At 40.2% G+C, this 25,727-nt stretch overlaps 1 protein-coding gene across 2 annotated transcripts in view; it reads right to left on the bottom strand.

Annotated features, from left to right (window-relative positions):
* Window positions 1-25,727, bottom strand: part of IGF2BP3 (insulin like growth factor 2 mRNA binding protein 3) — a 163,800-nt gene that overhangs the window by 68,370 nt on the left and 69,703 nt on the right. For both annotated transcript variants that reach the window (XM_043541060.1, XM_037890540.2), the window contains exons 5-6: window positions 5,797-5,848; window positions 5,634-5,697 (exon numbers count right to left, since the gene is read on the bottom strand). In XM_043541060.1, the coding sequence (XP_043396995.1) occupies window positions 5,634-5,697; window positions 5,797-5,848 (116 nt within the window). The remainder of the gene's footprint in view (window positions 1-5,633; window positions 5,698-5,796; window positions 5,849-25,727) is intronic.

The following is a 25,727-nucleotide window of genomic DNA, read 5'->3' as shown; positions in this document are numbered from 1 at the left end:
CCACAACAGCTAGCACATCTCTGTATTCTTCAACCACCTCCTTCCCAAATCCTTGGGAGAAAAGATGGCCCTTGCAGCATGACCAGAAGGTTAACTAATCCAGGCTTCAGTGGAGCAAGTGAGGAAGAAAACTACACTTCAGAAGCTCCCACTCATGTACAACAAGGGGATTCTAGCACCTTTGTTGATCTCAATGGTATCAGGATGGAAATAAGTGGTATGTCAATCCCACTAGAAGCTCCTTCCAGCCAAAGCAAATAGGAAATAATAATGTCTGCAGATGGAAGGGAACAAAGGATAAAAAAAATCCGATGGGTGAAAATGTTTCCTGTTCTTTGCAACCCATTTCAATACACCAACTCAATAGAGCAAAAATGAGGTGATCATACAGGACAAATGCTACTTACTCATCCTCAGCTCAAATTTCATGAGACTCTGCATAGTTAACATGAAGGACCTGTTTAATGGAAGGCTGGTGAAGAACTTGTATCAGGAGGCACCACTTGTGCCTGCCAAACTCTGACCTACAAACTATCTACTACCCAGATGTGAAAAAAATAAAAGTGGCTTGGTGGAGATAAAGGGGAGCGGATGAGAGACAAGAGTTAAATAGAGAGCACTGAACCTGTTAACACCAGGAGGTTACACCCCACATTTTGTTTAATTCAGTCTGCTAAGTTAAAAAAAGTAAATAAACACCTCTATGCCAGTCAACTGCAAGAGTGGGAAGGTGTGATCAGCTGGACAGGATGCTCACAGTACAAATATTTTATCAGAGATTGGTACTAAAACAGGATGTGTAGAAGAAGGCGATGGCCACTGATCATAACCTGTTAGACATAAAACCAGTTAACTCACTCAGAAATAAATGGCTTCCTGCATTAGAATGAAAGAAATATTAAGTATATCATGTTTTCATGTAAGTTCTTGGTTTCAAATCAAGAGCAGCAGGTCTTGTTATGGTCTTCTCATCAGCTCTCCAGGCAAGTGTGTCCGTCACTCTGTCCCTCTCATGCTGTGGTAGGCTGAACAATAGTCTTAACTGCTAAACACACTACCTTCCCCTTTAAGGTTCCATGTCTTATGGTTAACCAGTTATTCACTGGTGTTCTGTTGGCACTCAAGACTAGGTGGGCAAGGTATATCACTCCCAAGCCCAACCCGTGTCTACAATACTAGAAAATTTTTCCAGTGGACACATTTGCATGAAGGTCTTTGATGGCAGCATTTCTTTTGTATAATTATAGTCTTCTATATTTAAATACCTGTATTTCTTTCATAAGTAGTTTTCAACATTAAAAAACAACATAAAACCACACTAGAAATATAACAGACTGTAACTGCACAAAACTCAGGATTTTCAGTGTTTGGTTCCCATAGCAACCTTAGTTCTGCCCCCTTGCAGCATGTATTGCAACAGTATTTTATACATGATCAAGAATTTATGAAATAACACAAAATGTTTCAGATGCGTACCAGGCATTAAAAAGGTATGGTTTCTTTGCGCTATATACTGCCCAGGATCATAACAGTGTATTCTAATGCATACACACGTCTCATAAAACAAACATACTTCAGTACAGCTTTCAGATGTTGATACTTATCAGGTTATACTAGATCTGAAAAGGCATACATCCTTAAGGTCTAGGCACTGTAGCCAAAAATTAAAATATAGTCAGTTCAAAAATAGAGCCAGCAGGTATTCATCCCCAAGCCAAAGAAAATAATCAACCACAATAAAACCAGATCCAAACAATACCCTTTCCCCTCCCTTCACCCCCAAACATTCACCCATAAATTGACCCTCTCTCGCAAAAGTCTGGGTAAAGAGATGGATTCTGTAACATGCCTTGGGGGTCAACAAATGTGGGTTATTTTAGACCAAGGAGGGAAATAAGAGTAGGGTTTTGAAGTTGAATGCCCCTTGCGGTAAATGACCTGCCGGCAGCTCCTCTGTTACACAAATGGGCTCCAGTGCCTATGTTGATTGTGAGTTTGTCAATATGGCACAAGGAGAGGTAATCTCTCAATAGGCAGGTCCGAAGCCACTTAGGGGCTTATACAGTAGGTCAAAATCATTCCCTTCAACTCTACCCTGAAATCAATAAGCCGACAATGCAAGTCATGGAGCACTGGGCTCATATGCTCCCACTGAGATATGCTGTTGAAGAGGGATGCAGCATTCCGTATCAGTATCTGGATTGATTTAAGATGTGTAGCCCCAGCTACAATATGTTACAGGACTCCTGTCTTGAGATGGCAAACACCACAATCACGGTAGCTAGGCTTGCAGCATCTGAAAGGAACAGTCAGAATTTTCTAGCCAGATGAAGACTGGGAGGTGTGGGGGAAGAGGGAGAGGAGGGGAGAGACAGGGACCACCCTTCATTTCTGGTCACTACTGCTACACTGTAACAGCCAGTGAGGATTCGACATCAGTAACAGACAAATCCTCAATCAGAAGGGCAGATAGAATGGCTCAGCCTGTCTTCTGAATGCTTCCCTTAGAATGCAAGGATCATCTCCACCCGCTAACTCATCCATGCCCCCTGTCTCACCCAGATACTGGCTAAGCATTTGACAGCACTGGCTAAAAAGGCTGAGCTGGATACAGAGCTGAGGGACAGCTCATGCATCCTCATCAACTGTAAATAAACATGGAACAAGAGAGGAGACTAGATGGAATGCTGTGGGACTCCAAATGACACCACCTTTAGGAATGAACAGCAATGGCCCACCCAAAACAGCTCGCAGGGAGCACACAGCAAAGGAGGAATGAGCCCCCTGACAGCAGCCCTATCCACTCTTGTATCCAGAATTTGACGTCCTGCATTTATTCAGTCTACTATTTTCAAAGTTCAAAACATTGTCTTTCTTGAAAGAGAGTTTTCTTCTGGCAGAAAAAAAAGGCACCAGCCCTTTTTCAGCACTGACTGCAGGCCAACATTAAATACAAAGAACACCAAGGCATACACGTCTGAGCTGTTTGATCACAACCTGAAGAAAACTAACTTGGCAATTTCCCCCATGTTTTGATGACACAAAATGCAGTGTCGGAAGTTCATTTCTGAACTAAAACAAAGACGTTTTATTTCAAAACAATAATGCTTTTCAAGATTCCAAACAACTGCAAACAGGTTTAATATCATCTCAGTCTTGTATTACAGCATTACCAACACACATGCTGTCATATATTTCTGCTAATGCACACTTCAACAAGGCAATACACTATAAAATTCAACTACTGCTTAAGCAAATGGTGCTGCAGCTGAGATGTGGCCAGCTTTATATGTTACTATCAGCCATAGCTTGTAAACCAACCCTACTAAATGCTAGCTTTATATTTAGTTGCATTACAGTAGCCCCCAGATGCCCCAATCAGGATCAAGGCCCCACAGTTAGAAGCACTCTATAAATACACATGAAGACATGGTCTCTGCTCAAAGCAGTTTGCAATCTTAGAGCTTTATTAATCCTAAACATATCCTAAATATGAAACCAATATCAGTTGTTGAGTCCCAATTGTCCATAAGCAGATTCATAAAACCCAGTTCTCATTCATGTTCAGACTGACCACCACTATCTTAGTGAAATCAGAGCTCATTAATTTTATAGCCATTACTTACCACTTGAACCTGTTTCAAGTAGCAAACTTCAGCTGTGCCTCGAAATCCAGACAACTGAAACTCAACATCAGTCAATAAAAGAGAAAAGCCACGTGTACCCTTTCAACAGTTAATTTTCATGACAGAGGCCTCACAGAGCTTTTCTTTTTAAATATATATACACACGCACCTGGCTACCTCTCCGGTTTGTGGTCTCTAAAAGATGAGAGTTCATATCCAACTACCCAACCATAGTTAAAGGCCTAACCACACTTTCTATCAGGAACCATAACTTGCCCTTTGTAACCTGCGAGTCCACATTTTAACATCCACAACACACATTCTCTACATCCATCTGTTCATTAGGTTTCTACCCAATACAAGTACTGACAGCTATGCTAGAGTGTACTACAAATTCCACACAACCCTTCATTATTCAAAAGTTGCATCCAATATTCAATTATTTGTTTTCCTCTCCCCATGCATAACAAAGTTTGTTCCCAATGGACCAGTGACTGGCTGTCTTATCATTGTGTCTATTTGTGATTAACTTTAAAAACTGTATTTTAATAAGTAATATATATAGCAGTACAGTAGCAGCAAGACAGTTGACAGTTGCTGCACCCACCTCTAAGGTTAGCAACAGACATGAAACATTCAAGAAGTCATGTCACAATTTCTAGATCCAAAACATGGATTATACAATTCCATGGGGTCTTTTCAGAGACACTTGGTTCTAATATTCTCAAAGCCATGCTCTGACACGTGACAAAGTTTAAATGTGGGTCCAATATCTTTTATTCTTTTGGTGCTAAACATTCACAAATTTTACTACAAAATCATTAAGACAGAATTTCAAGGCAAGATGGACTCCTAAAACATGGAAGTTTTGAAAAGAAAAGAAAATTAAAACAGCAAATTTGAGGAGCAACTCAATCTCTGCATCCCTGATGCACTTCCTCTTAAAGGAAAACTGCTTATGTCACATGTTCCACAAGTGAAATTAGTTTAGACTGCATTAATTAGCAGAAACACTTAAATTCTGGGGAGCAAAATGGAATTCCTGAATTATGGGTTGGTGCAAATATATCACTATGTACTGTAAGAAGTAAGAGTGCATCTCAACTGCTGCTTACAGTTAGCCACAAGGTGGCAGGAATTTCAAAGTAAAAAGAGCCCAACATTTCTGTATGTTTTTTGTACTGTTGTGGTTAAGAGCAGAGAGTGAAAGAGCATGCCTATGCCCCAGATCCGAAAACGGAATATCTGAGATGTCTCAAGAAAGACACTCCCTCATCCATCTTGGAAAGGCAAAATTATACATTCATTAATATGCCTAATGTAATACAAAATGTTAATACAAAGGCAATCTTCTCCTCTCCAGTAAGTGAAATTATAAAAAAAAATTTAAGAAGATTAAAATATGATAGCTGTGGATTAAAAGATGCCAAAAACCGTAGATACAAGCAAATAAATCAACAGGTAATGGATGCTAAGTTAAAAAAGACAGAATAATTCATATAATCAGAATAAGGCAAATGGATCATTTCAAGTTACGCATTTATTTAAAAGCGGCAGCAACTTTCCAACCGACAAAACAGGGGAGATTTTAACCAAAATTTAGCAAAAATCAAGAGAGCGTATACCCTCAGGAAGTAATGAAAATGCAAGGGCAAAACCAGGCCTCTAGGTTTTTAGCAATGTTTTTACAAGCCTGATACAAAGCCCACTGCCAGAAAATGAGGGTATTTATTGGAGTCAGTGGGATTTTGATCAGTTCCTAAGAGAGATTTGTGGTAAATAATTTTACCCAATTCTGAATTTACATGTCTTCAGGATTTCAAATATTAAAAAAAGCAGGAGATAAAGTTGGTGTACAACTGACAGCAAATTGAGGTAAAGAGGAGAAGCTTTCCTGAGGTGCAACTGAACAGAAGCAAAAATATACATACTACTTTACAGCAAGATACGCTGAGTTCAGATTTATGAGTTAAACTATAAAAACGAAGTGAACAAAAATATACTTACTGTCTAGCCTGGTCCTTATTGGCATATGTTACATTTACTACTGCAGTCTCTGTGTCAGTGTTCACTAGAGGGGAAAATGCAACAGAAGAAAAAATTAAGTTCACTTCCCACTCACTTCACCCTCTATAAATCTGAAAGCAATTTGAGTTTAGAGCGTGTGTACCTTGCTCACAGTTCTCCACTGTTCCATATTGAGCTAACAAACTATCCAGCACCTATCAAAGGGAAAAGAAGTTACAAATTTGAGTTTCAAAATTACTTGACAAAACGGCACCACCTGTCTTTACACTATACACTAGAACTTGTAAATTGTAGAATGCATAATATTCAAAAGAACTTCCCACTTTGGGCTTGTGGATGGAAGATATTCATGGAAGGGTGCATGCAGTTTGTTCCTTTCTTCCAACCCTCCCAACTTCAAGATCTGCATCTGAAATCTCATATTTGGTTTTTCCTGAGCTCTCATCTACATGAGGAGATTGACAAAAATAATAAGCTATTCTGCAATAACTATTCTGGTCAAATTCCCCATGTAGACAAGCCATGGATGACCCAGAAGCGGCAATCACTTGACAACCATGTAGAAGTCATGGCGGCCTTGTATTTTGGAAGAAGGGCAGGAGGAGAAACAGGTATGGAGAGAGATTAAGCAGAACCACCACAATTCCAATTAGCTCCTTGTCTAATAACTAAAGTTTAATTTCGAGCAATCACCTTCTCTATAATCATAATGGAAAATATTGTCATAATTTTAGAAAAGGGTGAGAAAATATAAAATATTCCAGTCAGAGCCAGTTTTCAAATATATTTGGTAAAGTTAAAAGTCTCAGTTTTCATCCCATTTTCCTCCATATCAAAATCCTTTAACCTTTTCCTAAACCTAAATTGTTTTAAAATTTAATTTTCTTCCCATTAAGAATTTGTTGAATAATAGAAACAACTGTACAGCAGTAACTGGTATAGGCAAGCAATCACATTATTATAGTTCATCAGATTTTAACATTTTATCTCAAGTCATAAGTCCTGTTAAGGAATTAAAGCAATGCCTAAGCAGTCTACAATTCACATTGAGCAATACAAACTAAATCTGCAACCTATGAGGTGTCACATACACCATTTTCTCTACAAAGTCACTTAATGCAAAATATGTAGCATAATACTGATGAGGGGAGGAAAACCATGTGGTATGAAGAAAAAATCCACATGCATCAGAACAGCACAGCTCACAATTCCTATAAACCTCTAACAACCACAACTAAGAAAACATGCAAAATAACTGGTCTTTAAAATAAAATAAAGAAGACTTCAAAACATGGTATGTTTCAATGAGAAATTAAAAGTGTACCAAGAAAAATATGTATTGATGTACTTTAGACATTTAGTACAAAGTAAAAAACAATTCTGAATTGAACTGCAGTTCATTCCTTCCTCTGCCATTTATTACATAGGAAATGTATGCAGACACTTGAAATGTAACTTTTCTAGCCAGACACATAAATGGCAGTACAGAGTTCCCCAAATTTAGTCACGAAGCACCACCTTGAACCGCAGTATTTTCCCTTCTACTTCATTTAGAAACCATTAAAGAGTTTTCTGACAGCACTTGGTCCATTACACAATAGTTAAAAGTTTAAACTCTTCCTTCATACAACTAGAAATTTGTTTACTCTGTGCAATTAATTTAAGCAAGCTCCTTTTGGGACAATCCTGTAGAAATTGGAGAATTCTCTGAAACCCATCTGAAGTTCCAAAATTTAAAACTGATTCACACTAACTTTTTTTCAATACACACACACTACTACTAGGTATCACTGATGCTAAGACTTCAGGAGGGTTAAAAAAGGGATCTGACGTTTATATAGGAAATATATATATGGAAACTAACTAACTAATTAACTAGAGTAAATGTGAAAGAGTCATGGGATTTTCTGACGACATGCTTTAGGACACAAACCAGCTACTCACTCTCTGCCTGGGATTAGAGAAACTTCTCCCCTAGATAATTTATGCAATAACTTTGCCACATTAGAAATAAGTGGAATATCCAGAGCACCCATTAGCTTCAGTGTCCCACTGTACTAGGCACTGTACAAAATGCAAAAGCAAAGCAGGCCCTTGCTTCAAAAACCCTCTAAGTGTTTTTCTTGTGATAGGATAGTAGACTAGAAAGTCCACTGTCTGATAAGGCAATTTCATTTCTATATTACATCAACACCACTGCAATGTCACTGACTTGATAGATTTCAGAGTAGCAGCCGTGTTAGTCTGTATTCGCAAAAAGAAAAAGAGTACTTGTGGCACCTTAGAGACTAACAAAGTTATTTGAGCATAAGCTTTCGTGAGCTACAGCTCACTTCATCAGATGCATTCAGTGCATTCAATGCATCCGATGAAGTGAGCTGTAGCTCACGAAAGCTTATGCTCAGATAAATTTGTTAGTCTCTAAGGTGCCACAAGTCCTCCTTTTCTTTTTACTGACTTGATAGTTACATTATTTTATAGTACTATTCTGTTTTTTCACAAGTTTACATTTAAAGTTACAATTAAACTCTGTAATGATCAGCCAAGTCAAGTTCACCCAGGTCCAAAACAGCAACATCTTACATTTGAATTTTTGTTTTTATTTTAACTATTTGTTATAAGAACAGGACTGAAATTCCCAGTGTTCTGTACAGCTCTGCAGAATAAAATTTCTCCAATATTTTGTAAACTAGTTATAGGTGTGTGTATTAAATTTGTGTCCTGTCCCAAAGATTTTTCAATATACACCACAATTCAGAAAATGCCACCAGCTTTTGAGGGGAAGGAAAGCTCTGAAGGAGATGGGGAAATGATGTTCCAGAGTTATAGTTAATTTATTTCATTCTAACAAAACATAACTGATACTGCATTCTTCAGGGGAAAAACCAAAAACTCCTCTTTCATTTTTTTCAGAATGTTGCCTACACAACACTAAAAAAAACAAAACAAAACAAAAAAAACCCACGCAACAGGAGCTTCTTATTCATTCTAAGAAGTCACATCTGAAACACACAACACTTTTCTGATTAATAAAGATACCCATCCTGCACATTCAGCATCCCACCCTCTTCACCCAGGTTCCTCTTTACCACCACTCATCCCTGTTTCCCTTCTGTGCTGCCACAAACAGGGACAAAGTCAGTTGTGGTTTGAACACACTCAAGTAACTTGAGTTCCCTTTTTCTCAAAAGAATTGCTTTACCAAACAGATTTAAGAAGTTCCCTCAAAGGACTGGAAGCAGATCTAACATACTTTCAGGAAAATAGTAGTAATCTTTTTGGGTCAAAGAAACATGCCATCATGATAGCATACTCCACTCTTGTACTTTTCGCTCATCTTTGTTTTGTTTTCCCTCCACCATATGTTTTTATATCAACTCTAGTTTCTATTCCCAGCCTTCCTCTTCCAGATTTACTTCCCACTCTCTGTTTTGCCTTACCTTCTCCCTCCCCCCCTTAATTTTCATCCCGAAAACCCAAAGCCTCTAGTTCTGATGTAAAACAAACATGTTTTGTTTAAGCTGCTCTTCTGCAACACTCTCTCCATGTACAGCCTTGTTGGGCAATCAGAACAAAATTCAAAGCCAAGTTGGTGGTGCAGCCGCAATTCTGATGAGCGGCTGAAAAGAAAAGTTCATTTGTATAAATATTTAATCTAAGCTAAAAGAAAAAGTCATTCCTTTTCCTAAAGCCCTAGTTCCAGCATGTGTCTAAACTGGGTCTCCCTCTCTTGTTATAGCACAGATGTCTCTCTCACAAAAAGCTGAAGCCTTATACTGTGGGCTTTCATTCATCAGACTCTAAAGCCAACTCCAGCTTCATTATAAATACTGTTACCATACACCAACTGAGCCCCAATCATAACTGCTTTATAGGCTGCTCGACAAGAAAACGTCACTCTTGAGTAGCAGTGTAACTCAAATTTACAGTTTACAAATATTTCATTTCCCATGCAGGTTTTGCCTATTTCTTCATTCAAAGGATTCTACTTCTAACTAACTAAATTGTTCAGCTGAACATAGGACTGGGCACTTTCAGAGCAACATGGTATTTCACACAATTCTTATTGCTCTAGCTCTCGGCCTTGTATTGTGGTACGGCAAGGCAAATCAGCCTCAAGATGTCAAGACCACAAGCAAAAGAGGATTAAAGAGCCACACCATATTTCTTCCACCAATGAGCTGAATTCTAACATTAACTTCTGAATTCTTTTCTTCTCACATAGAGCAACTAGATTAATTTGTCCAAATGTCTTTCATGAATTTGTTAACAAACATGCTTACAACACAACCAAAATAGCAAACAATGAGGTCAGCACAGATGAAAGGAAGATGAGGGTCATACAGTATGACCATTTGGGGATTTTTTATTTTTTTTGGTTGCAGGCTCTTAATAGATAGAGGGATTCCAAGGGTCAAAAGGGATCATTGTGATCATCTAGTCTAGAGTTAGAATTCAGCCAGGGAACCTCCCAAACACTTTGTAAACATTCCAGGAGATTTTTAAAACAATCAGGGGGAAAATGAAGTTGTTTGTAATGTGTCGTTGAAAAAGGAGTTGACAAGAAAGCTGGTGAGGCGAGAAAGAGGTGGTGATTGGGGAGGAAGGGAAGACAAACAGGTGAGGGAGAGACTGGGTCAAGGTAAACACACTTCAGCCCCTAAGGCCAGGTCTACACTTCTATTCTGCTGGCACAGTAATGTCAGTCAGGGCTGTGAATGTTTGGTTTTTTTAACTTCTAAAACACAGCTCTTTTGCAAAAGGCCTAGTGTGGCCAAAGTTATAGTGGTAAATAAGTGCTTTTGGCACTATAACTGAGACTATCTAGGAGGACTTTTCCAGCATAGCTATATGGGCAAAACTTAAGTGCAGACAAAGCCTTAGTAACAAACAATAGACATAATATAAAAAGTCAGTATCTTCAAAGGGAGATTATAATGAGAGGTAGTCCTATAATACAACCTTTGCAGGGTTTTAGGTTAGAATCAGAGAATCGTAGAATATCAGGGTTGAAAGGGACCTCAGGAGGTCATCTAGTCCAACCCCCTGCTCAAAGCAGAACCAATCCCCAACTAAATCATCCCAGCCAGGGCGTTGTCAAGCCTGACCTTAAAAACCTCTAAGGATGGAGATTCCACTACCTCCCTAGGTAAACCATTCCAATGCTTCACCACCCTCCTTGTGAAAAAGTTTTTCCTAATATCCAACCTAAACCGCCTCCACTGCAACTTGAGACCACTACTCCTTGTTCTGTCATCTGGTACCAATGAGAAAAGTCTAGATCCATCCTCTTTGGAACCCCCTTTCAGGTAGTTGAAAGCAGCTATCAAATCCCCCCCCACATTCTTCTCGTCTGCAGACTAAATAATCCCTGTTCCCTCAGCCTCTCCTCATAAATCTTGTGCTCCAGCCCCCTAATCATTTTTGTTGCCCTCTTCTGGACTCTTTCCAATTTTTCCTCATCCTTCTTGTAGTGTGGGGCCCAAAACTGGACACTACTCCAGATGAGGCCTCACCAATGCTGAATAGAGGGGAACGATCACGTCCCTCCATTTGCTCGCAATGCTTCTACTTATACAGCCCAAATGCCGTTAGCCTTCTGGGCAACAAGGGCACACTGTTGACTCATATCCAGCTTCTCGTCCACCGTAACCCCTAGGTCCTTTTCTGCAGAACTGCTGCCTAGCCACTCGGTCCCTAGTCTGTACTAGTGCATGGGATTCCGTCCTAAGTGCAAGAATATACACTTGTCCTTGTTGAACCTCATCAGAGTTCTTTTGACCCAATCCTCTAATTAGTCTAGGTCTCTCTGTATCCTATCCCTACCTTCCAGCGTATCTACCACTCCTCCCAGTTTAGTGTCATCTGCAAACTTGCTGAGGGTGCAATCCATGCCATCCTCCAGATCGTTAATGAAGATATTGAACAAAACCAGCCCCAGAACCGAACCTTTGGGCACTCCGCTTGATATCGACTGCCAACTAGACATGGCGCCATTGATCACTACCCATTGAGCCCGATGATCTAGCCAGCTTTCTATCCACCTTACAGTCCATTCATCCAGCCCATACTTCTTTAAACTTGCTGGCAAGAATACTGTCGGAGACCGTATCAAAAGTTTTGCTAAAGTCAAGGAATAACACATCCACTGCTTTCCCCTCATCCACAGAGCCAGTTATCTCGTCATAGAAGGCAATTAGATTAGTCAGGCATGACTTGCCCTTGGTGAATCCATGCTGACTCTTCCTGATCACTTTCCTCTCCTCTAAGTGCTTCAGAATTGATTCCTTGAGGACCTGCTCCATGATTTTTCCAGGGACTGAGATGAGGATGACTGGCCTGTAGTTCCCCGGATCCTCCTCCTTCCCTTTTTTAAAGAAGGGCACTAAATTAGCCTTTTTCCAGTCATCTGGGACCTTCCCCGATGGCCATGAGATAATGGCCAATGGCTCTGCAATCACATCAGCGAACTCCTTTAGTACTCTCGGATGCAACGCATCCGGCCCCATGGACTTGTGCTCATCCAGCTTTCCTAAATAGTCCTGAACCACTTTTTTCTCCACAGAGGGCTGGTCACCTCCTCCCCATGCTGTGCTGCCCACTGCAGTAGTCTGGGAGCTGACCTTGTTCGTGAAGACAGAGGCAAAAAAAAGCATTGAGTACATTAGCTTTCTCCACATCCTCGTCACTAAGTTGCCTCCCTCATTCAGTAAGGGGCCCACACTTTCCTTGACCTTCTTCTTGTTGTTGCTAACATACCTAAAGAAACCCTTCTTGTTACTCTTAACATCCCTTGCTAGCTGCAACTCCAAGTGTGATTTGGCCTTTTTGATTTCGCTCCTGCGTGCCCGAGCAATATTTTTATACTCCTCCCTGGTCATTTGTCCAATCTTCCACTTCTTATAAGCTTCTTTTTCGTGTTTAGGATCAGCAAGGATTTCACTGTTAAGCCAAGATGGTTGCCTGCCAGCCAGCTAGTCTTTCTACACATCGGGATGGTTTGTTCCTGCAACAGCCAGCTCTCCTGGACTCCTTTCCCCTTCATGTTATTCTCCCAAGGGATCCTGCCCATCAGTTCCCTGAGGGAATCAAAGTCTGCTTTTCTTAAGTCCAGGGTCCGTATTCTGCTGCTCTCCTTTCTTCCTTGTGTCAGGAACGTGAACTTGACCATCTCATGGTCACTGCCTCCCAGGTTCCCATCCACTTTTGCTTCCCCTACTAATTCTTCCCTGTTTGTGAGCAGCTGGTCAAGAAGAGCTCTGCCCCTAGTTGGTTCTTCCAGCACTTGCACCAGGAAGTTGTCCCCTACACTTTCCAAAAACTTCCTGGATTGTCTGTGCATTGCTGTATTGCTCTCCCAGTAGATATCGGGGTGATTGAAGTCCCCCATGAGAACCAGAGCCTGTGAGCTAGTAACTTCTGTTAGTTGCCGGAAGAAAGCCTTGTCCACCTCATTCCCCTGGTCTGGTGGTATAGAGAGCAGACTTCCATCACAACATCACCCTTGTTGCTCACACTTCTAAACTTAATCCAGAGACTCTCAGGTTTTTCTGCAGTTTCATACTTGAGCTCTGAGCAGTCATACTGCTCTCTTACATACAATGCAACTCCTCCACCTCTTCTGCCCTGCTTGTCCTTCCTGAACAGTTTATATCCATCCAAGACAATACTCCGGTCATGCGAGTTATCCCACCAAGTCTCTGTTATTCCAATCACATCATAATTCCTTGACTGTGCCAGGCCTTCCAGTTCTCCCTGCTTGTTTCCCAGACTTCTTGCATTTGTGTACAGGCACTTAAGTTAACTTGCTGGATTGTTGGTTGCTGGATTGTTGGGGTTTTTTGGTTTTTTTTTTTTTTTTTTTTTTTTTTTTAAGAAAAGCATTAACACCTTAGATGTACTGTGGAGAATAAAATTAGGAAATTAAAACCCATTCATCAGCATGGAAGCTGCTTAAGAATATCCTTGGTTGGATACCACAATTTGGCGGGGCGGAGGGGGTGTTGGTGAAAACCAAAACAGTTAGAAGCAAGACAGAAAGGTAAGTTTAGATATTTTTTTTTAAAAGTAATGACCCAATCCACACTATGCTGATACAAATTGAAATTTTCCCAGATAACGTGGAGATTAAAAGGTCTAAAATTGATATTTAAAAGCAAATGAACAAGAGATGTACAGATGGCCAAATTGGCAGCTCCATTTACCCTTTATCTACAGTAAAAGAAAGCTAATTTAAAACAAACCCAGGCAAATATGTGTTTATCCAATGTACGATCTGTCCAACTAAATGCCTCAGGATATGTGTTACTTTATAGTCAATTCCCCGCCCCTTCAGCTATCAATGTCTATGATTCAGTGCACAAATAGATTACCATCTGGGATTAAGAAGAACTCACCATAAAATATTGCAGCACAGACAGGACCCTACTTTAAAAAAAAAAAAAAAAAAAAAAAAAAAAAAAAAAAAACAACCCACAAATGTGTTTATTTATTTTAAAGGTGAAGCAATTTTCCCAGAACCTCTTTCTCCAAGTTTTGATAAGTTTCAGAGTAGCAGCCGTGTTAGTCTGTATCCACAAAAAGAACAGGAGTACCTGTGGCACCTTAGAAACTAACAAATTTAATAAATTATTTAATCTAATAAATAAGCTTACGGTCTAATAAATTTGTTAGTCTCTAACTTTTGATAAGTATGTCCAGGTAAAGGAGTTATCACCTGACAGATGGGTTGCTGGGCTGTTGTGGAAAGCATTAGTATGACTGTAAAGTCACATCTATCCATCTGATCTCATGAGGAAGAACAGAATCCAAGTGCAAACTCTATTTACTGCTCCCACCACCTCATCCTTGTAGATATCAACATGTAACTAGATGTAACATTAGGATCCAATGCTAAATGTGCTACTCATACTGCCCAAATTATGCTGTCCTAGTGAGAGAATGTGCAAAGTGTGGGGGAGGTGGCAAATTCTGTGGGGGTTTGTTAGAGTGATGAAATGTGTATTTTCTGCATTATTGACATAGCTGTACTTAAACTACCAATAAAGCACCTAACAGTGCTATGTAATTGAATCACATTTTAACATCTTCTTAGGGAGGCGGCATTCAACATTGGTCAGTGTCAGAGACAGGACAAGGGTTTAGACAGAATGCTGCTTTGATCCAGTTTGGCAAATCTCAGGTCTCTTTTCAACACTATATAAAGCAGGTCAGAAAAAGTTATGTATTCCCCCCCTGCCCCAATTTTTTTTAAAACACCAAATTTTGTTTATCTAACTTTTTCCATGGAAGTTTCTGAAAACAAAAAAAATCTGGTTTTGATTTTCAGTTTGTCAAAAACTTTAAAATGTCAAGAAATACAAAATTCCCATTTTAAAAAGCCATTTTTCATCAACCTGAAATTTTGACCTGCTCTAGTTTTATAGTATAAAGATATGTGAGCATATTTCAGATCAAAAATATTACTTCAATTTAGATATTCTGTGTCTCCCTAAGAACATCTGCCACAGCACCATTCTAGTATCTTTCTACTGTGTGTCAATTTCAAATCTGGTTTATTGCGAGAGAGGAAATTTCTCCTTCCTGCACTGGATTTATCTTTTGCTTGGGTATTTACATATCAATTTTGACTTTATACATGTCTTATTTAAGGCATCCAGAGGCTTTTAGGCACACAATGGCAAAAACTGTTAGCTGAGTGAGACAGCCATGGTTGCAAAAATATCCATTTTTTCCATTCACTCACAAGCTGCCCTCCCAATGGAAAGCATTGCTAAGGTCTAGCCAGATGTTTAGAGAATGTTTGGCCTCCAGATAGCTGCTTATCTCCCAAATGGAGAGTACACGGTTTCCTTCCTGATTTACAGCTCAGGGAGACGCAGTGTGATTGGGCATAAGATACATTGGAAAAATAAGCATTAGAGAGAGTGACTTACCAGGTGAGAGTAGAGTATTATACCAGGTGGAAAGAACTCATTCGGAATAATCGATCCACTGAGGTTCCACAAGTGACTTTTGTGTTTGCCCATTTCCGTAGTGCAAAGCTACAGTACATACAGAACTGACTGTCCAGGTACTGGCTCATCACCTAGTATCCAAGCACCCCACAATCATTCGTGGATTTTATCCTCACAGCACCTGGTCAGAAAGTATTATCCCCGTTTTACAGATGGACAGTGGAGGTAAGAGCCACATTGAGTGTCTTGCTCAAAGTCACAGGCAGGCTCTGGGTCACCTCCACGGCAACTCACCCCAGGTCTCTCAAGGCCCAGTCCAGCATCCTATCTTGGGGGACCACCCATCCCTAATTGGGTGGAACAGAACCAAAATGTGTATTTCAAGTCTCGGGCTGAATGACTCCAGGACAGCATTTGTCCCAGATTTCCTGCAGCGCCACTCTGTGCCTGCCTAAGGCTCAGGAACAGTACCAGCCTCTTCTGAGAGGAAGGGGAGCTGAGGTGGGCTTTAGTCCCCCTCGCCACAAGGCCCCACCCCCTCCTCCTCTTCCCCCTGATGCCCCAGAGATGGGCAGTAGTAAGAGCCACCTATGGAGTCCAGGCTGCTGTGGGGTGCCCTGGAGCCCCGGACTCTCCACCTGCCCTGGGAGGCACACCCCACAGCCTCCAGGTTCCTGGGGTGGCTCCGGCTTCCGGTCTGGCCAGGGGGTAGGGCCTTAGCAGGGAAGAGGAGGAGCAGGAGGCAGGGCCATTGAGCGTGGCGGGGCTCCTGCAAGTGTCCCGTTTTTGCATTTGGAAAACCCTATCCACTCGCCCATGCTTCCTGTCTGTTCTCCCCAGGAGGCTCCCAGTCCAAGTGCTCTCTCAGGCTCCCATTCAGGAGCATGAATTCCCAGAAAACAAAGAGCCTTAATAAGGAACTGGGGCTGAGATGCTCCACCAACCACCACTCAGTCTCTATGGTCTCAGGTACGTAGCTCAAGCATATGACTGGAGCAAAACAGCAGAGACAACAGAGATACATATGGGTAAAGTGCACTTTCACTTCCTGTCCGTCCTTAAAGCACGGAGCCTCTGGGACCTGGGGAGGGTGGGGCGCCTCACATTCAGTGCATAGTGCAGGACTATCACTATGGGGGGAGGAGAAGCAGCAGCTGTGACAGTGTACAGCCTCTGTGACTGCAGCAGTCATTGTTAGGAAGCTGGGTCTGAAAAAGTCGAGAAAGAGAGAGAGAGTTTCTTCCCCTACCCCCAGCCTGGAGCTCTAACATCAATGACACTACTGCAGCATTATTCTTACTTTGACTGAGCAACGCATTGCCCAACTGCGCACCATGGAATCTGGGCTCCTTGCTCCCGTCCCTTAATGGCTGCTAGAGTTTGACAGGAGACTCCAACTACCCCCCACACACACACACACACTGGGTCACTAAGTAAATATTTTTAAAATCACAAACCCAAGGGTTTAACTTCAGTTTGTGTTTCACTTTTACTAGGACTTAAGGAAAATGAAACGTCTAGTAAAATTACTTATTCATAGATTCTAAGGCCATAAGGGACCATAGTGAACATCTAGTCTGACCTTCTGTATTAACACAGGCCATAGAATTTCCCCCGAATGATTCCTAGAGAACATCTTTTAGAAAAACACCCAATCTTGATTTAAAAATTACCAGTGATGGAGAATCTACAACACCCTTGGTAAGTTGTTCCAATGGTTAATTTACTCTCACTATTTATAAATTTATGCCTTATTTCCAGTCTGAATTTGTCTAGCTTCAAATTCCAGCTACTGGAGCATGTTATACCATTCTCTGCTAGATGGAAGAGCCCATTATCAAATATTTGTTCCCCATGTAGGTACTTATATAGATTAATCAAGTCTCTCCTTAACTCTGTTGCACTAAATAAATTGTGCTCCTCAAGTCTATCACTGTAAGGCATGTTTTCTAATCCTTTAATTATTCTCATGGCTCTTCTCCGAATCCTCTCCAATTTATCAACATCTTTCTTCAACATTTATCCAGAACTGGATACAGTATTTCAGCAGGGATTGCACCAGTGCCAAATACCGAGGTAAAATAACTGCTCTACTTGTACTTAAGATTCCCCTGTTCATGCATCCAAGGATCACATTAGTCCTTTTGGCCACACATCGCACTGGGAGCTCCTGTTCAGCAGATTATCCACTATGATCCCAAAATCTTTTTCAGAGTTGCTGCTTCCCAACATAGGGTTTGGAAAGTACATCTTAAATTCTTTGTTTCTGGGTTTATACATTTAGCTACATTAAAATGCATATTGTTTGCTTGCGCCAAGCTTACCAAGAGATCCAGATTTCTCTGTTATCAATCACCTGTCCTCTTTATTATCTACCACTCCACCAATTTTTGAGTCATTTGCAAACTTTATCAGTGATTACTGTTTTCTTCCAGGGCATTCAAAAAAATGTTGCACAGCATAGGGCCAAGAACAGATTCCTGTGGGGACTCAGCAGAAACACACCTGCTCAGTGACGATTCCTGAGTCACAATGACATTCTGAGACTCATCAGTTGGCACACATCAAATGGATTAAAAGATAGCTACATTAATTTTATATCTTTCTAGTTTAAGTCAAAATATTATGTGGTACCCAGTGAAATACCTTACAGAAGTCTAAATATAATAGATCAACACTATTACTTTTAATCAACAAAATGTATAATCTCATCAATAAAAGATATGTTAGTTTGGCAGGATCTATTTTCATAAACTGATGTTGATTTGGATTAATTATATTACCCTCCATTAATTTTTTATTAATCAAGTCCTGTATCAGCAGCTCCATCTTCTTGCCAAGGATCAATGTCAGATGGACACGCCTATAATTACCCAGGTCATCTCCTTTATCCTTTCTAAATTTTGCCATGTTAGCTTTCTTCCAGAACCTCCCCAATGTTCTGAGACTTACTGAAAACCATCATTAGTGGTCTGGAGTGCTCTTCAACCAGCTCTTTAAAAACTCTTGGATGCAAGTTATCTGGACCTTCTGATTTAAAAATGCCTAACTGTATTAGCTGCTGTATAAAATTCTCTTCAGATACTAGTGGAATGGAACAAGTGTTATCATCATCATATAACAAGATTACATACTCTGTTTTTAAAGAAATATTTATTGAATGGTTCTACCTTTTCTGCATTATTATTGATAATTCTACCATTTCCATTTTGTATTGGACCAATACCACTGTTAGGATTCTTTTTGTTCCCAATATAAAAATTCTCATTGTCCTTAATTTTGTTAGCCACAGATTTTTTTTTTTTTTTTTGGTCCCTTTGCTTCCCTTAAAATTTTTCTGCAGTTCCTAGCTTCTGATATATACTCACTACCAACTTCCCCTTTCATTCGTGTGTTATGTATTATTTATATAGCTGCCTTCACTACCCCTCTGCATCAGGTTGTTTTTTAACCAAGATGGCTGTCTTCCCTGATTGTAGGGTTGTGACTTTTTGGGCATATAGGAAAGTGTTCTTAAACAATTCCCACTTCTCATTCACATTTTTCTGATTCAACTTTTCCTCCCAGCTGATCTGACTCATAATCGTTTTCAGCTTTACAAAAATGACCTTTTTTAAAGCACCAAGTATATATAGATTATTGGTCTGGACTTTACTCTGTTTGAACATTATAAATGTAATCAAGTTATGATCACTTGTACCCAACCTACCATTTTTGCCGACTTTGATAACCTGCCTGTCACTGCGGCAACAAGAAGCACTACTGGTAATAGTGTGTGCTGCCATGTGGGACAGGTCTGTTAGTTGTCCAGTCTATACTCCAAACCTCATGGCTGGAGAAGAGAAGTTCTGTACCCACCCAACTACTCCCAGCTGATTGGGTAGGAAAAAATAAAATGTATCCTGAGGTTCCTTCCAACCCTGATATTCTAGGATTCTCTGTTGTGGGGATTATGATTATGGTTTAAACCCCAAGAGAGAGAAGGAAGAAGATGGGGCAGGGAAGCAAAGCATTCAATCCTGCTGTTGAACAGAATTTTAGTGTAACTCCCATCAGAAAAGCTGTATTAAGACCAACACCTTTAGCACAAGTGAATCATGTACTTGGAAGTATTTTGAGCTGGGAGAACAGATTGGAACCAGAAACAAATTATAAAAAGGTCTTCTGCAATAAGAACAAGCCTGGTCGTAGTAAAGCAGAGACAAAGGCCTTGAAAACAAAAACAAAATATCCACTGCTGACATGAAGTCTTCAAATGGAAGAAAACCTGACCCTCTGGAATACTGGAAGTACTTTTGACTAGAAAATACTTTTGGGATACAGAAGGAAAAAAAAAAGCTATCCCCAAGAGCATCTGTAGCTCTGGCTACCAATAAACGTGTACCTTTGTAGGTTAACCTACTGCGATTGTAAATGGGTATTAGAACTATTTTTTTTTACGGTTAAAGAAAGATCCTAATTATCTATACGCCAGACAATCCTAGATCTCGAGTAGATATTTTTCTTGGGGCTGCTGCTGAAACCTAAGACAAAAAATATTCAAATTTTAAAACAAGAGTACCAAAGGAACCAGTGCGGAGACGTCAAAATGATATCAATGAGATATCAAAAAAGTAACTTAAGACAAACCAGAGTTCAATGGAATGACACAATTTTCAAACTGTATTACTCCATTTTACCTCAAAATGCATAAGGATTTAAAGTATGGGCTGAAAATGCAGGTATTCTGGCCAATATATTCATTGACATGAATGTCTGTGGGATCAAAATTTAAGTGAAGTACAGAACAGTCACAGTAAAGCAACTTCTGAATTTATAAATGCAAGTATCTTCGCACCAGAAAATTGATTCCAAGAGTTACACTACCCAAATACCATTTGACCTGAGTATCCAGTCAAAAACAACCAATAATTCAATACCAAGTACTTGCAAACAGCCTACAGACTACAAATTATTCAAAAATTTAAATCATTCCAAACTGTTTGAGAAATAGTTAACCTGCTTATTGCTGCAATTTGAGAATGAAAGCTGAAATCAAAATAAATTTACACACTCTAACTTAACTTTAGAAATAAAATAAATGCCTGTTTCTAGTTATGTTTAATCATTCACAGTTTTACAGAATATAATGTAATTGTGATTGCATAGAGATGTATTTGTTAATGGTTTTCACTAATAAGCTTCTCTCACTTTACAATAATGTGCAAAAACCTTCAAACATCTGAAAACTATAAGTATTTAATGAACATGGAGTCTAGACTACTTTCCCATCCACAAAAACAATCCCACTGGAACAAGACGGAGGCAATGACATTTTAGTGGCTAGATAGATTTGCAGCCCTGGAAACAGAGGATCTGTCACTTTTCACAAGCACTGAAGTTCAGTTAGTTTTGAAGAGAGAAAGGGTAAAGACTGACTAAACCTCTCCTTTTGGGCCTTATGTTTATTGCCAAGTTTTCATTTGATTAAATAACTGGTTCTGCTCAACTCATCGGGTTTTGCCAACTGAAGAGAAAGTTGGGGAGTCCCTCAAATAATAAAGACACTCTTTTGCAAACATCTGAGAACTTTGTAACTCAAAGTTCCATTCCAACATGTATTCCTTTTTGGTGGGGTGGGTGCAGGAAGGAGCTTTCTTTTTAGAATGCTTTGGCTGTGTGTTCGTTTTTAGTCCAATAGTCTTGAAATAGAAACTGCAAGCATTCAGATAAATGGATTGAACGGTTTTGTTTCACTAACATTTCTGAAGAATCTCTCTGCTAAAATGATATTTCTTACCTTTCTGTAACAATAGTCCCTATGGACTGCAGTCAATAACTCCCCTACAGGAACAGTACATTAAGACTAGAGTTGGGCAAAACATGAGGGAATCAAAAATTTTAGAGGCTTTTCAGTCCTACAATACATCACAGAAGCAACTGCAGCCTCCCTCCCTCCCCCTGTCAATACAGCCACCTTTAAAGTTAAATTTTTGACATTAAGAAACCATCTACCCAACAACATAAGATAAGGGAAGTGGGAATGAAAGTCATCAGTTGCGTTTTTGTTGAGTGTGCATGTCATTCAGATTTTTCACTGACTCGGTGAAATACAGGGAAGCAGGTTTTTAAGAACTGAAAAACTGAACACCTAAATGTTTTGCTATTCATATGTCAGAACAGACAAGTAGTAAGAAGTAGGAAAGGTTTCACCTGTGTAAGGGAAATCTTTCCTCATTTCCAGGGCAGGGACCTTTAAAAAAAAAAAGTGACACCAAAATATTCACAGGCAAACTGGAGAAAATACCTGACTGTAGCATACTCAGTTTGCAATACCAAGTGACTAAAGAATGTTCTGTAGTGAGTTGTTGAGCAGGGTAGAGGTAGAAACAGTTTCAAACCAACATCTGCACTTAAGTGCGCAATAGTGATTTCTTAACGTAAGGTATCAAGTTAAAATAATGTAATTGAGAGAGGGAGGCAAGCAGTGACAGCAGCACCAGAGTGATTATTGTACACATGTAAACTGCCGCAGCAGCTGCGCTATCTAGTGCCAAGTAAGGTTTGGCATCCACCCCACCCTCTTGAAATCAGGAACATGGCACCATTTGTACATGTAGCGGTGACTGGGTGTGACCAGTTCTAAAGCTAGGAAAGGTAAACCACGTGACAGTGAAAGTTAACATAGCAGAATCTGTCACATGGCTATCAAAGAGCAACTAAAACTGGGTGCTTAACGGAAAAGACCTTTTAATGAAGGTGTGACGGAGTTGTGCTCAATCTGATTGGGGATCCTTTGAGGCTGTTTTGAGACAAGACTCAAGTTGTTTTTGCAAATAACGGACATGAGAAGTGTGCAGCTCAGCATGCCACTTAATCAAAATCAGAAGTGTTTAAATGCCAGAAAAAAATTACTTAAATTTCTCCTTATGAGACTAGGAATTAACTTTACAATAGGTGACCAGAATTTTTAAATAGGGAAACTGGAACTTTCAAAAACAAAAACACCTCACAGAACACCTTCCTCAAAAGTTACAGAATAGTCATTCATAACTCTTGGAAGTGCTACAAAGGGTACAGCCCAGAGACCTTTACATCATTCTAACAAAGTTACAATGTTATGAGCATTTGTTGTGGACAGCTTTGTTTAGATTCTTCAGTACCTTAAAGCAGTGGTTTTGAAGCTGCGGTACGCAAGCTCTTGTCAAGGGACATGCAAGAAAAATCCTGTAATGGCAGACAACGTATCGTGTTATCCCTTACAGACCCTTTTTTTCCTGTTTCCATAGGTATATAATGACCTTATCTCAGATGGGGGTACATGGTGGACTACATTATTTGGCAAGGGGCATACAGCCTAAAAAGTTTGAAAACCACTGCCTTCAAGCGAAGGCAGAGCCTGTTGCATTGGCTTTCTTTTGTAAGTCTTTAGAATAGGTTGTAGCAATTACAGGAATCTGTTAAGTGTGGCAGGTTAAGGCTGGTACGACCAGAAGGACCCCACTCTCTCTTCCAAGGCCGAGACACCCTACTCAGCTCTGTGTATATATTACTGCCTGTGCCTAATGGCAGTCCTGAGAGTGCTGCTGCCAGGCCCAGAAGCTGTGTTAGAAATGCGAGCACCCTTTCCTTAGGATTAAAACTCACTGTTAAGAGAAACATGTGCAAGCATTTGGCTGCTTATCCACAGTGATGGCAAAATTACTTTTCCTTCTGCTTGCCTGAAAGCATGCCTTACTTTGATCAAACAATCATCAAAAGTAAAGTACAGCAACGGCAGAGAATAATTTTATGCTTGGGATGGAGTAGTATAGCTCAGTGTGCAACAGCAATCTGTGGAAACCAAAACTTTATGAAGTCTGGCTGCAGATGCCGGGCAACCCCTTGAGTTGCTTTCCAGATTATAATTTGGAGAGATGACTTTGGTCGTATTTAGCCTTCTGGAAAACCTCATGAATGGAAAGTGGATTTTTTCCATTTTATTGTTGAGCTCTTATCTAATTGTACACAATGTGTTGTTGTAATTGTACTAGGTACTTGATGCCAGCAACACAGTACCGGTACGTGCTGTAGAACCGACCAGCCCAGTACAGGACAGATGGAATTCCTCCACCCCCAGCCTCCTCTTTCAATTTTGTAGACAAACTCTGCTATGCTGCCATTTTACAAGAGGCCTAGTATACCACCTAAAAAGCATAGTAGGCCAGGCCAATATTTGATTTGTAAATGGACACTCTACAATTCTCATCTTAGTTGTGGGTTCCAAATTATCTGCTGTTACCTTTTGGGCAGTGAAGCTACAGCATTCAACATTAATTGAACCAGGGAGCTCTCTCATAAGGATGCACTAGACACAAATAGTTCCTTTCTTCCCCCCAGAAGACAAAAAAACGGTCCCCCCAATCTCCCAAGTGGCCTTGCAATAAAGATGAAGCCTGACTCAGGGCACGTCTTCACTGGTAGCACTTTAACATGGCTTGTGTAGTCGCAGCATCTCCCAGCGCTCTTAAAAAACCACCTCCACACGGGAAGCACAGCTCCCAGCGTTGGTGCACCGTCTTCACTAGCACTTTAGAGCACAGAAACTTGCAACGCTCAGGGGGGTGTTTTTTCACACCCCTGAGCGAGAAAGTTGTAGCGCTGTAAAGTGCTACTGTAGACAAGCCCTAAGGCAGAAGGAATTTCACGAGAATACTAGGAAGAAGTTTCCTTGTTTGATAATAATTATATATCATAAAGACAGACTCTTTGCTCTTTTTCGAGCCTTCACACTATCTTGCTTTGGTGGTTTCTCAATCTCAGTACAGACATCACCATCCAGAGGTTAACATTCTGATAACATCCTCCTCACTGTCAATAAGCACAGACAGAAGCGTGAAGGGAGACTGATTAGATTTAGATAGGTTTTGTTTGTTTGCTTTCTTACTAATACTGGATTTCTTTTAACCTACAGGTATAAAACAGCATCCGCACTGTGGTTTACACTATAGGTTATATCAACTAAAGCTTTATTTACTTCTAAACAGACTTCACACAGCTTTCTTTTCTGATGGTTTCTTCTCCAGTCTTTGGTATCTGATTTTTAGTAGATTAGGATCTACTGATGCAGATTTTTCTGGAGGGTTGAGTACACCCTCCATTTCTGTATGCTCAGAGGCTGAGAGTTATTTTTTTTTCACGCCCTGTTCAAAGTGAGAACCACTAAACCAGACAGTGATCTATCTCTAGACTGGTAGAAATCCAGCTTTGCGAATATTGATTTGCCAGATTGTACCTGTTTTACAATTATTTCCTCAACCTCATCCAGTTACTGAGAGCGGTCCTATTTTTTCCCCTGCCTTGTCTGGAATATAAAACCCAGGGCACAGAGCTCTGCTTAATATACTTATACAACGAAAAGAGCATAGAACGTGTGGAAGTCAAAAGGGTAAATGCCAGGCAGCCATGAGTGGTTGAGGTGATACATGACATCTGGTTACCGACTCAAATTTAATTCAACTTTTTTCCTTTGTTAAGAAAAAAAGCTTAGCTCATAGAACCAGCATCCTCTCCTCTGTACAAATACGAAAAGCTGCTGCTCACATTCATCTGAAAATGGGATTAGATTCATAGATACTAAGGTCAGAAGGGACCATTATGATCATCTAGTCTGACCTCCTATACAATGCAGGCCACAGAATTTCACCCACCCACTCCTGTGAAAAACCTCTCACCTATGTCTGAGCTATTGAAGTCATCAAATCATGGTTTAAAGACTTCAAGGAGCAGAGAATCCTCCAGCAAGTGACCCGTACCCCATGCTACAGAGGAAGGTGAAAAACCTCCAGGGCCTCTTCCAATCTGCCCTGGAGGAAAATTCCTTCCCGACCCCAAATATGGCGATCAGCTAAACCCTGAGCATATGGGCAAGATTCAGACTTGATCTCACAAGAACAATTGTCCTGAGACCTCAAGTAACTCACTGTTTTGGCTGCATTAGAAATACCATAAAAACAACCATATTTATGGTATTTTTACACTTTTAGCCAAGTAGTCAGGAAACAGTAGCACGCTAAACAACAATTAAATGGGAAAACTGCAAACACTTTGATTTAGCTTTGTTTTAAAGTGTAGGCAAAGATCTTTGTGTGCATTATAT

Source organism: Chelonia mydas, chromosome 2 (genome assembly GCF_015237465.2).
Source record: "Chelonia mydas isolate rCheMyd1 chromosome 2, rCheMyd1.pri.v2, whole genome shotgun sequence".
NCBI classification, from domain to species: Eukaryota; Metazoa; Chordata; order Testudines; family Cheloniidae; genus Chelonia; species Chelonia mydas.
The sequence above is the reverse complement of the archived record's forward strand: the minus strand, read 5'-3'. Positions and strand labels throughout refer to the sequence as shown.